Genomic DNA, 12,337 nt, shown 5'->3' with positions numbered 1-12,337 from the left:
GGTGAATTTCAGTTCTTGTAGACCTACCAAAGTTAGTTTAGGATAAGATATTTATTATATGGCATTTCGTGAGATTTCGAAGGATCATTAAAACTTACGAATATGTGTTGAATTTTGAATCAATACCTGTATTTAAATTCGTATTCAATTTGAATTCAATATTCAATTCAATGCTGTATTATATTCATAAGCAATTTTTTTAGTTCCCAAGAAAGTAATCTTGCTGTTTTTGACTTAGTAATGTGATCAGTCAAGCATGATTTGTGCTCCTTTTCTTCTCAACTTCCTCAATTATGCTCTTTCATGAGAATCTCTTCCAAACGTCCCATTTGTTTAACGTAACATGATATATGCATAGAAAATTTTATATATACACTTACTGAGAGGTAGATGTGGTCTTTTGGATGACTTTAACATAGTAGACATTTTGTTTTTTTTAATTCCGAAAGTTAGTTTGACTTTGTACTATTTCAAAACCAGTTTATATGTGAAGTTCTTGATGCAAGGTAAAGTGACTGCTGCCTTGTAATTTATATTTTCTTGCATATATGCCAAGTCATTGGGCGTTTTTTTGTGAATGTTATTATTGTTATTAATAATACCGTAACCATTATTTTCACAAGAACTTCTCTGAAGCAATCCAGGTTGATGTTCCTTTTGTCGTTATTACTAGATTTACTAGCTAACGTTATTACACGTCCTGTCTTTAACGATTTCTATTTTGTTTACTGATTAAGACCAGCAGGTCAAGGAAATGGAAGTAAGTACTCTGTTTTGTTAGGTTTCTATCGTGAAACGATTTTAACTCGATTTACTCAATGATTTCAAAATTTTCAAGAACATTTTGAAGTCATTGAGTATTTCTTTAAAGCTATAAAATATCACAAGCTATAAAATATCACTCTCAACCAAGTTTTTGGTTCAGAGTGATAATTTTCAATGACTATCTTTTCATACACCTCAAAGTAGCTTTCACAATTATGGAAAAAAATTCTCTACCATGATAATGTCAACCACACACCTTCTCGAGGAGTGGTGTATATAAAATTTTCTATTGTTCATGTGGCATACGTTTACGTTGGATAAAAGACATTCTGGATAGATTGGCAAAAATACAAAAGCAAAAGAGTACAGTAATCTGGGAACTTACAAGAATGCTGTATATTGATTTTAATAGCTAAGCTGGAAGATGACTATGAACTGGAATGTTTCCAATAAAAATCAAGGCTTGTGCTTGATTGTGTGTGTGTGTGTGTGTGTGTGTGTGTGTGTGTGTGTGTGTGTGTGTGTGTGTGTGTGTGTGTGTGTGTGTGTGTGTGTGTGTGTGTGTGTGTGTGTGTGTGTGTGTGTGTGTGTGTGTGATGTGATGTGATCTGAACTTTTAGGTCAACAAGAATCATTGTACTAATGTATGTCTTTAAATTGATAAACAGTATATTCCTGATGAAGTAAGCAATACAATTGAAGACGCTTAACAGAATATTTTTATAGTTATATTGGTTATATATAGCCGGCATGGATGGCCGGGTGGTTAGCATATCCGCTCTCCATCCAAAAGGCTGCGGACTCGAATCCTGCCTTGGGCATGGATGTTTGTGATTATCTGTGAAAATACTAGTGGTGGTGGTGGGAGATAGATGGAGTTCGTGTAGTTGATGATGGTAGTTGCGATTCTTTGTAGTTGATGGACTGAGTGGTGGAGATAGAGTTGTAGAGTAGGTGTCCTCCCTCGATGAGCCTTTGGATTCCCTGGAGATATCATATACTAATATTAATATTGGATGAATTTCACAAAATACAGGCTGTTTTATTTTGCCATTCATATAATTTAAATAAGCAAAAATTACTAATGTTTGTTTGATAACCATGATTTAAAAAAAAATCTAATCTAAGAAAGGAAACAGAAATTTCAAATCACAAAGTGGGAGATGAAAAATTTTAGGATTTGATTAATTCTGATGCCATTCCAACTGATGATTCATAACAGATGTGTGATCCCAGTCCCAAACATCGAATCAAGATGTTCGATTCCAAATCGATTTATGAATTTTTTTATCTTTTGATAACCTCCAATTCTGAAACACCGAAACCACGTACAGTGCTTGTAAAAATCAAAAGAATCTCATAAAAACTCTCGGTAAGATGATTTGGGAAAATATTTTTAACAAGAAACCATGTTTTATATTTTCTGAAAGTAGTGAATGTTGACTACTACTTACTGTTCCTAGTGGTCAGTACTGCAGAAACAGTCTACTCTCAATTTACTAAACATACTGCGTCACTGTTATTTCCCAGATACATTATCGTAATTACAATAATGTCACGCGGAAGTCCAATTCTTGAGTGGTTACGTCCCCGCGGATGGTACGTTGAACGCCACTAATCTAGCTAATGCTAACTCAACTCGCCAAGTAAACATTGAGCTATGAACTGCAAGAATAAAGCAAAATCAAAGACAGGCTTGGCCATCGTTATCATGATAATTACTTTTAGGATTTATTTTCTTCTTATATGTTAATTAAACTTACAACGACTGTTGTTCATAACCTTCATACCACTGTCATTATAGTGTCGTCCTGAAAGAACAACAATTCCGGTTGATTGAAATCAAGGAATTTATAAGTGAGTTTTAGTTGAAGATGAGTTAGCTGATTTCATCGAATGGCCACAGGGTTTTCACCTCTGAAAAATTGGGGTTCTTTCCTTGCAAAACAGGCAGTCTGGAAATAGTACTTCTGAACCTTAGTCTTCTCTCTCTCTCTCTCTCTCTTGAAAGTATTAAGTAATTCTAACATGAAATGACTTAATATTAGTTCCTCAAGAAAGCTATATTGCTTCATGTTGGCATTTCTTTCGAGAGTGTAGATAAGACATGTCTAGTCTGTCTTATAACAAGATAAACAAGGAGTGGAGAGTCTAATGGTTGGGTCTTTAGGAATTCATATGTGGCTACATAAACTGCAGATGACTTATATCTCCTCTTGTCTATATAGAGATTATAGACAGTACAATCAATACATTTAAGCTAATTAAGACTGACTTTTGTCATTGAGTAACCAATCTTAGTAATAACATACCTCGTATAGAGTAGACACTTATTGATCACACCTGCATTATACCATCAAGTGTATCCCGAAAAAATATCACCTTTGTTCCTCAATGAATTCTTTATAACTGCTTTTCAAAAGATGAATCATCTGGTGTCATTTGGAGATGGTAGGAATTTTCTTCCCATAACCGAGTTTTATTCCTTGAAAAAGAAGAAGAAAAACCTACTGGAGAAAGGGCAGCCTCATACATACCTTTATGACCTTAGTTGGGTCGTATGCGATTACGTTCAATAACAATTCATATTTAATAATAAGAAGAATAAATGAAACTATGAATATGTCTGAATATGTCACTATGAACATGTCTGATAATCCGGATAACATGTTCACACAAAGTGTTTGTATTTAGGAATGTACTTTTAAAAATTTGCCTTTAAGTAAGCAAAATATTTCTTATTTACTGAATCTATAACTAAAGTAAACTGGGATTAAACTCCTAACTGACGGACAAAATGACTTCTATTTTTATCGATCCATAGGCGAATATTTTATGTACGCGTATATAGGTGCTTGTCCATGGACCGGCTTGCTTGTATTGATGGACGAAAACCCGAGTTTCCAGGAGGGAAACCCTTCAACTCTATATTAGACTGGATAAATCACCTTTAATTGAAAAGGCTTGATTCTCGCGTCATAGACGAGATTAGAACACAGATCTTTACAACCAAGGCTCAGTCAAAACCAACTGAGCTATGGAGGCTTGACTGTTATTTAGGAGAAGAGAATCTGTGTGACAAGTTTATTTGTAGAGTTTCTTGAATTTTATGTATGGATTTTTTTAAATATCAGTAATTTGCCATCCACGTGCTGTTGAAGTTCGGCTATCCATTTTTATCCCATCTGGCTAAAAATGCTTCGTAGGTAAATAATCGTAGAGGTTATAAATGCAAATTTTATATCTGAAATTTCCTTGAGGTTTGTAGGCATTAGATGGTTTAGTATCTTAACATCTCAAATGATAGAAGATATTAGTTGATTCGTAAAAAGAGACAGAAATTTATATAGAAACATCCATATCCCTCTTCAGTAGTTAGATAACTATATTTTTTTTCCCTGAGAGAAGGAAATGTTCAGAATCAATGAAAATTGTTTAGGCAAACTATAAAACTTTGGACATGAGATACAGTTGTGTTACTTATCTATAACAAAACTATTGCAGTTATGAATATTTTTCACTGAATAATTAGAGTGAATGCTATGGATGAAAAATAGAAAAATAATCAATTTCCATGAAGAAGAGAGAAAGATATGCCCTGATTTGTGACGACATAGAGCTCCTGCTGTGGTATCATATGAAATTGTCATCTGGCATTCTCTGTGTTTGCGAAATCCGTGTTTTAATTGCTATTTCACTGTGACGCGATTTCTGACGTGTGCGATGACGTCATATAAGAGCAGTAAATCATTAGTGTCTACAATCTTGACACCAACATTTGCACTGTTTCTTTCGAGAAAAATTTTAATTTTCTCGAAAGAAACAGTTGATTGATTCTTGTTATCGATTCTTGTTACCGAAATGAGGAAGCAATGAGCTTCCATTCAGCAATAACTGAATTTTCACCTGTCAATCTTTCAATGACAGAGAGAGAGAGAGAGAGAGAGAGAGAGAGAGAAAGAGAGAGAGATGAGCTGTTCCTTTCTTAAACTTTTAAAACTAATTTATATACAAAGTAGAGTAGATGAAACATTACAGGTGTATGTGTTAATGTTTTTGAATCAAGGATACAAAGGTTAGCTAAACTGACTAATCTCCATTATCTTCCAGCCAGATGCTTATTTTCCACCTGAAGAGATGTTTTCTGCATTGCCGAAAACCTGAAGATCTCAGATGACTAATAATTTTTACGCCCACAGACGGAAACATTATTGTACAACTTCAGTCACGTGATATTATAATAGATAATATAAGCAACTGTAGAGCCACTTTAAACTCTCAACATTTCAAGTTCACAGTTCACTGACAACTTAAGGTAAGAAAATTTATTATATTGTGTGTATTTAAGAAAGAACTGCGTTCAGTTTTTAGATAGGATTGCTTTAGTATTAAGAGAATTGAAAATTTTCTTTGCTGAATAATTTTTTGCTAAGGGAATCCTATTAGCAGGATTCCCTTGCTCTTCGTTTTTCTCTCTGTTTTCCTCCTTTCTTTTTTTTCTTTCATAGGTACATAAATGCTCCTTTTCATCTTGAACTCAATTAAGGATATATATATATATATATATATGTGTGTGTGTGTGTGTATAATAATGTGGTAAAAACTCTTCTCTAGGGGAGGGAGAGTTAGTAAAAACTCTCCCTCTCCCAGAGAAGGAAATGTTCCGAGTCGATACTCAATATGTATAATAATGTGAGGGAGAGTTTTTACCTAACCGCTGAACATTTATCTGGATTTTCTAAGTATATATATATATATATATAATATATATACACTTAGAAAATTCAGATCACTCTTCAGTGGTTAGGTGATGATTTTTTTTTTCCCCTAAGAGAAGGAAATGTTCAGAGTCGATGGGGGATAGTTTAGGCAAATTACAAAATTTTGGACATGAGATACAGTTATGCTACTTATCTACGAGTTATGATACTTATGCTACTTATCTCGTATAACAACACTATTGCGATTGTGAATATTTATCACCGATATATATATATATATATATATATATATATATATACTCAATGTATAGTGGAAATATTTACTCCTTATTTTAGCAGATTTCGAATTCTTTTTACGATAGAGCATCAATGAACTCTCGTATTTAAGAATTCAAAATTAAGTTAAATAAATTCATTGTTTTTAATCTCGGAATTAAATATTGTTAAAGTGAAACATCGTTTTGTAAATGCATCGTGCCGTTAGATATAGCGACACTTGTGTATTCATATTCATAAATCATTTCTATTGCTTTTTTTTTATCAAAATACCTCTCTATATGTGTTTTGTTTAGATTTATCATCACATACGGAGGTTAAATGTTTTTTTCCTTCAACAAAACATGCAAAGTGGATTCAAACTTATCAGACTCAAAGAAAGGAGAAGGATATGTCAACCTAAAATCTTTACTAATTTGTTAGTACTACGCTCCTAAATTTAAGGTTTGATTTTTTCTTTCTTTTCTTTCGTATTTTCTCAGGAAAGGATTTCTCAATCATTTAGATTCCTGTTCGGATAAATATCTAAAGGTTGCTTTTAGAGAGTGACAAACTGACTTTTTTAATATGAGGCCTACTTTTTTAAATTTAATAATTTTTTCTTACCTTTTGGTTGTATAAACTTTTCAAAGCTATTCAAAGCCATCAGTTAATTAAAGTATGAATGATATTAAGCGTTTTGGAATATCTTTGGATACTGTGAAAAAACAACAACTTAAACTTGTAATTAATTCACTTGCGCCAACTTATTCGTTTGAGAAGTACTTTATTTTTTCTTTTTCAACACAAAGTAGTATACATGAATGTTATTTGCAGCAAAATTAATCACAACAGTTTAATTTACATCTTTTGTAGTATCTCAAGTTACTTGCAGTAAATATTCATAATTTACCAGTTGTACATGCGCCGAGTATTTATATAACTGGTAAGCTTAATCACAGTTTATTAGCGAACCTCCCCGGAAATAGAATACTGAACTAGTTGCCGAACAGCTTCGAGTATTCATATCAGTCAGATGTGATGAATTCCTGAAGATTCATCAGATTTGATGGCGGTGAGTTCTTATCACGAACTTATTGGTCCATTACGTACCGAAGATACTCAATAAGATTTACATCCGGTAACAGAGAGGGATATTCTAATAAAATGTCGCTAACATTTTCATTATAAATTAAATTATATTCTTGTTATAATCCTTTACCAAAGCATAATCAAATAAATTTGGCCATATTTTCATGATTTACTTTGTAACCAAGAGAAAGAACTTTCTAGACCTAACATGTTCAGGTCTTGAAAGTAATCTCCAGTAATTTCTCCTGGAGTATGCGTTCAATGTCATAGCACATCTTGATGAAGCTATTGATCACATGAATGGTAAACAGTCAACATCAACGAGTATAGGTTGATAGGCAGCGATGATCAAGTAAGCCGTACCATTCCGCCCTTGCTAAACTGGTATCAACTCTTTTAAGGAGGCCTTGGAAAACAAACGCCCTCTATTTTCTATTGCTTTGTATTGTTGTGTGGTGATGGATGTGTGGCTTGGTGTTGTAGTCTCATCCTTCCACCTGTAAAAAATAAGAGGAACTGGGATTCTATCTAGCTTCTTTAGCTCCCACTGTCGTTTCCCCCATTCTAAATCATTGATATCAATGATTTAGAATGGGGAAATGCTTGTTTATAGAAAATCGTTTAGTGAGAGTTGATATTAATGTATATTATTCAGCTTGAACTATTTCTGATATTTTGGCCGCTGAGTTCATATATGAAAGTTCATTTTTATACTGATTTTATACTTTTAATTAATTTTCAATAAAATTCAAAGCTGATTTTTTTTTGTGTTAGAAACAGTCAAATATTTTGAAACTATTACAGCTATGTCATCATTCTTTGTAGACAGTTCAAATAACCACATGACAAGAATTAGTACTTAAGTCAGTCACCAATGTATAGGTTTCTTCCATATGTTTTTTTTAATGTAATTAAATTATTTTAAGATTGATTTTAATAATTTAATAGTTATGTATTAAAAATACCTTGTTATCGTTTATTACTTTATAAAAGCACGATTTCTGAAAAGCAAGTATACTATATTTTGTACGTTATTGTACCTAGTGTATATCACCCAAAACAAATGTTATAAAAATATTTACATAATATCTTGACTGTCATGACGAAATAATTTTTTTCGGTTTATAGAACATTTTTCTACATTTTCTGCGTGAGGATGCTAAAAACGTTCGCAAGGTAACTAGTTGTCCAACTCCACTTCTAGTTAAACATAGATGAATACATTAAAGAAGCGATGTATTATACACATAAAACGCAGTGAAACATTTATAAAAGTGTGCATGTGTGTGTGAGATAGAGAGAGAGAGAGAGAGAGAGAGAGAGAGAGAGAACAATAACAATATTATTATTTTTTTATTTCTCTTTTTGTTTAGCTCTATCTAGCAAACTACATCACAATGCTTAGTCTTTTGGTTGTTCTGCTTCTGTGTGGTAAGTATTCACAACTAGTTCCTCTTTCTAAACTAAATACAGATATGAATAGCAAGTGCGAGTATGTATCTGAACTACTTGCGTTTTTTACTTGCATAAATTGTATTTATATAGCGAGTTCTTATTAAAAAGATGGGTGGAAAATTCTCCTTGACAATTTTTGCATTTTTTATATATATATGTGTGTGTGTGTGTGTGTGTGTGTGTGTGTGTGTGTGTGTGTGTGTGTGTGTGTGTGTGTGTGTGTGTGTGTGTGTGTGTGTGTGTGTGTGTGTGTGTGTGCGTGCGTGCGAGTGGTATCTAAAGTCACTTAGATTATCATTATTATTATAACGGCTGTCTCCATAGACTCGAAAGACTCATTGCAGGAGACTCTATATTATTGACACACTAGCTATCATTCACACAGTACCTATCACACCTCTCCATAAACTCATTCGCATACATAGCACTTACAACCACCTCTGGCAACGCATTCCACCCATTCACTACCTGCCTAGCAAAAAAATCTATTCCTAAAGGAATGACCCCTCGTTCTTTCTCATCATGTGCTGTACCAAAAACGCCATCAGTGTCAGTCCTATAAAACCCCCTTTAATAACTTACATGCTTCTATCATGTCTCCTCTTTTGGAGAGAATTTTTGGAGCCCGCAAACCTTTAATTTCTTATTATAAGAAGCATTTCACAGACCTTCACAATTTTTGTAACTCGCCTATGGATCCTCTCCACCACTTCTTCACAAGGAATCCAGGTGTCCAGATCTGTACGCACTAGTCCAGATGTGGCTTTATTGATGATTTACTAACAAACAGGGATAGGGAATATTAACATATCTATCCCTGATTGTCAATATGTTCTTCAATAATCATGTAGTTTGATGTGCGGTTTTGGCTGCCTTTGAATTATGCCTTGTAAACTTGAATTCTCTGTCCACAATTACCAGGTCTCTTGCGTCATCACTTGTTCCAGTTCAATTCCATCAATATAGTACACAGCATGCTATCTTATTCTCCCAAAGTGCGTTACCTTACACTTAACCGGGTTAAATTAACAGCCATTTACCTTAGCCCATACTACCAGCATATTTATTAAATATGGTTCTTCCAGTTTTGCATAATCAGCAATCGAGTGGATATTTTCCTTCAAATAATTGCCAATATCATTCATGTAAAAATTAAACAACAGAAGACCAAGTACTGAGCCCTGAGGTACATCTGCTTTCTCCTGGAATCAACTACTCCATAAAACAACTCATTGATATCTGTTCATCAGTCACACTCACCCCAAATCACCAACTTCAGATTCATTCCCATTTACTCCAATTTATGCAACAGAGTTCCATCTGGAATCTTGTCAAATGCCTTTGCAGAGTCCAACTGTATAACCAAGTAAGCATTTCCGTTACCCAACTCCACTGTTACTTTATTATAGAAAGTAGGTAATTTAATAAAACAAAACCTACCTTTCAGAAAACCATGTTTCCCCTTATAAAGTCTATTCCTGTCCGCTCAATCCTGAATTCTAATTTTTATCAACTTATCCAAAACCTTAACCACTCCTGATATACTGATTGGCCTATAATTTGCAACTTCTCTTTTGGAGTATCCTTTATGCTGTGGAATTATTTTCCATTCTTTCCATTATATCGAAACTTTACCAGACATAAGCCTTAAATTAAACAGCATGGTCAGAGAGATGCTAATTCTCTTGCACATTCTCGTAATACATGAGCCGATATGCCTTCTAACCCTATGGCACTGTTCACATTAAGGTTCTACAATATACTAAGCACCCCTATTTCTTCCATCTCAAGTCACTCATCAGTCAGTGACAAATTCGGCATTTAAATATCACAACCAAGATGGTACATCTTTGCAAAATGATCACTTAGTAATGCGGCAATTTGATTTGTTTCTGTTGCTTCCTTACAATCCACACTTTTTAAAGTCAACCTTCCATGTTTATTTCTCCTTAGGTTTTCTTTTGTATTCATCAGTTAGCCTCTTCTCATAATTAGCTTTGGCCTTCCTTACCATACACATCACCCTCCTTGCGTGTACGTCGTACTGCTCACGGATATGGAGGTAACTCTCTAGTTCTAGTGCGATTTTGTTAATCTAGTTTCAGCGATACCTATGCAACTTATGAAAAAAAAAAGAAACAGAGTTATACTTTAAAATATCACGAAAATTTCCGACGTCACCGGTTTCAGTAATTTCAAGTAGGAATATGCAGATACTGTAAAGGACCATAATGAACTCTTCTCGGGTGCATAGAATTATCAATAACCACATTAAAATTGTGAAAACGAAGGAGCAAGGCCCTTAGATGTAAACGAATTTCAAAACCAGAGTTTGATTTAAAACATTTGATTTAAATCAAATGGGCCACGTATCAGAAAATTCATTTCAAAACATCCAAATGCCAATTTCTGATTTCATTTAACGGTTATATTTGAAGAAATACGACGATAAGACAGAATGTCAGATTTTTCTCATTGGGCATAATGCATGTGTTGGGAAGAACTCTCCTAATAATATTTTTTCTGATTTTGTATGAAGTGTACTTTTTTTTCCAATTTCGATACTATAGATAGGAAAGAATTAAGCAAAGGAATGAGTTGATAAATAACAAATTATCCTGTACTGTTTGTTCCTCTGACGCTACCATCTGTGAGCAGGTTTCTTTAAAATTTTAATGGAAAAAATACCTTGCTTTAAATTTCCCCCGCTGTTGCATTTTGTGTTCTTTTTCCAGACAGACAGAGATACCGCTGTTATATGGACGTGTAGGCGTGTAGGCTTTCCTTCCCTCAAATACTAATCTCAGCATATACACATAAATGATAGTCCTAACGATGTTCTCTCTCTCTCTCTCTCCCTCTCTCTCTCTCATAAATAAAAGCGGTTTACACTTATTTTTTATAAGTGAGGATCACCAGCTGAAGAAATCAAAAATTGCTAAAACACACTTTGCGGGCGAATAATATTATCCAGACTTCCCTGGAAAGATAATAAAATAACTGTATTTGAGTACATTTTCAGAATGTTATAAGCCAGCCTACAGCCTTTATAGGCCAAGTGTGATATGAACATTCTATCGCTTAGGTTTGCTGATTTTTTTTTTTAATCTTTCTTACAAAACGTACCAATTTCAACATATGTAACTAAATATTATTTTTCTTTTTAGGATTCTCTGTAGGTGATCCTCGTGTTGAACAGTATTTCGACAACATCCTTTATAATGCCTATCAGAGAGAAGTACAATATGCCAGACTTGATCCAAATGCACTTAATGATTTCATCACGGAGAATAAGGATAAGGTTGGATTCATAAAGGTGAAGGTGATCACCAATTTCTTTAACGGTAGTTTAACGGGTTTGTCACGCCCACGTAGACCTTTTCCTTGTGGTAATATTTATTATAGCCACGGATCTCCAGCAGTCAACTGTACCCTACAGTTCGCCGATCTTGCTTTCATGTTTTCGGCCAAATTGAAATATGGAAAAATGCCAAAAATAAATATCAACGTGAATGCTCCCGTTATGGCCACGAACATATTTGCAGAAGTGACAACTGATCCCAATTCTAGAACAGCCACAGTAAGCCAGTTCTATATGCAGCAAGCAGGAGAAGTAAAACCCAAATTTAAAGGAGTAGGCTTTCTCAACAAATACTTGGAAATGTTAAATGACCCATTCAAATCTCGGATGAATGCCGAACTCTTCAATGTTCTTGAGAAGATCAGATTTGCTTTGAACAACGCAGTAAAATATAATCCCTTGATTTAATTACTGTTTTTCATGATAGATCAATAAAATATTCTGAATGAAATAATTCTAATGCTATTAGTGATCATTTACTATACCTCAAACACAAATATAGTCTTGATAACTTGATCCAAAGTCATCTACGTCCGATGTATTTGTTATACAATTCTAGAAGAAATGAGGAAAATCTTTTATTTAGGAGAGTCCGCTCATCTGGAGATTGTATTGTAAGCGATGCCTGATAAGTACAATACAAAACTAACTTTTTTTTTATAATAATATATTTATTGATTGCTAAAAT

General features: G+C 33.8%; 1 protein-coding gene across 1 annotated transcript; it reads left to right on the top strand.

The window, feature by feature from the left end:
- Positions 1 to 4,987: 4,987 nt before the first annotated feature.
- Positions 4,988 to 12,103, top strand: LOC150107244 (uncharacterized). The gene is made up of 3 exons (XM_090391097.1): positions 4,988 to 5,080; positions 8,207 to 8,264; positions 11,456 to 12,103. Exons 2-3 carry the CDS (start codon positions 8,231 to 8,233, stop codon positions 12,055 to 12,057), a joined length of 636 nt encoding a protein of 211 aa, XP_090247223.1. The 5' UTR covers positions 4,988 to 5,080; positions 8,207 to 8,230; the 3' UTR covers positions 12,058 to 12,103.
- Positions 12,104 to 12,337: the final 234 nt, after the last annotated feature.

The sequence above is a fragment of the Typopeltis vanoorti genome, chromosome 4, assembly GCF_054136105.1.
Source record: "Typopeltis vanoorti isolate ZY-2024b chromosome 4, IOZ_Tvanoo_1.0, whole genome shotgun sequence".
Classification (NCBI taxonomy): Eukaryota; Metazoa; Arthropoda; class Arachnida; order Uropygi; family Thelyphonidae; genus Typopeltis; species Typopeltis vanoorti.
This window is presented reverse-complemented; position numbering and strand designations above follow the sequence as displayed.

Coding starts and splice junctions, on each gene's coding strand:
- LOC150107244 (XM_090391097.1), top strand. CDS start 8,231: ATGCTTAGTCTTTTGGTTGTTCTGCTTCTGTGTG. Junction 8,265..11,455: donor GGTTGTTCTGCTTCTGTGTG/GTAAGTATTCAC, acceptor TTTTCTTTTTAG/GATTCTCTGTAGGTGATCCT.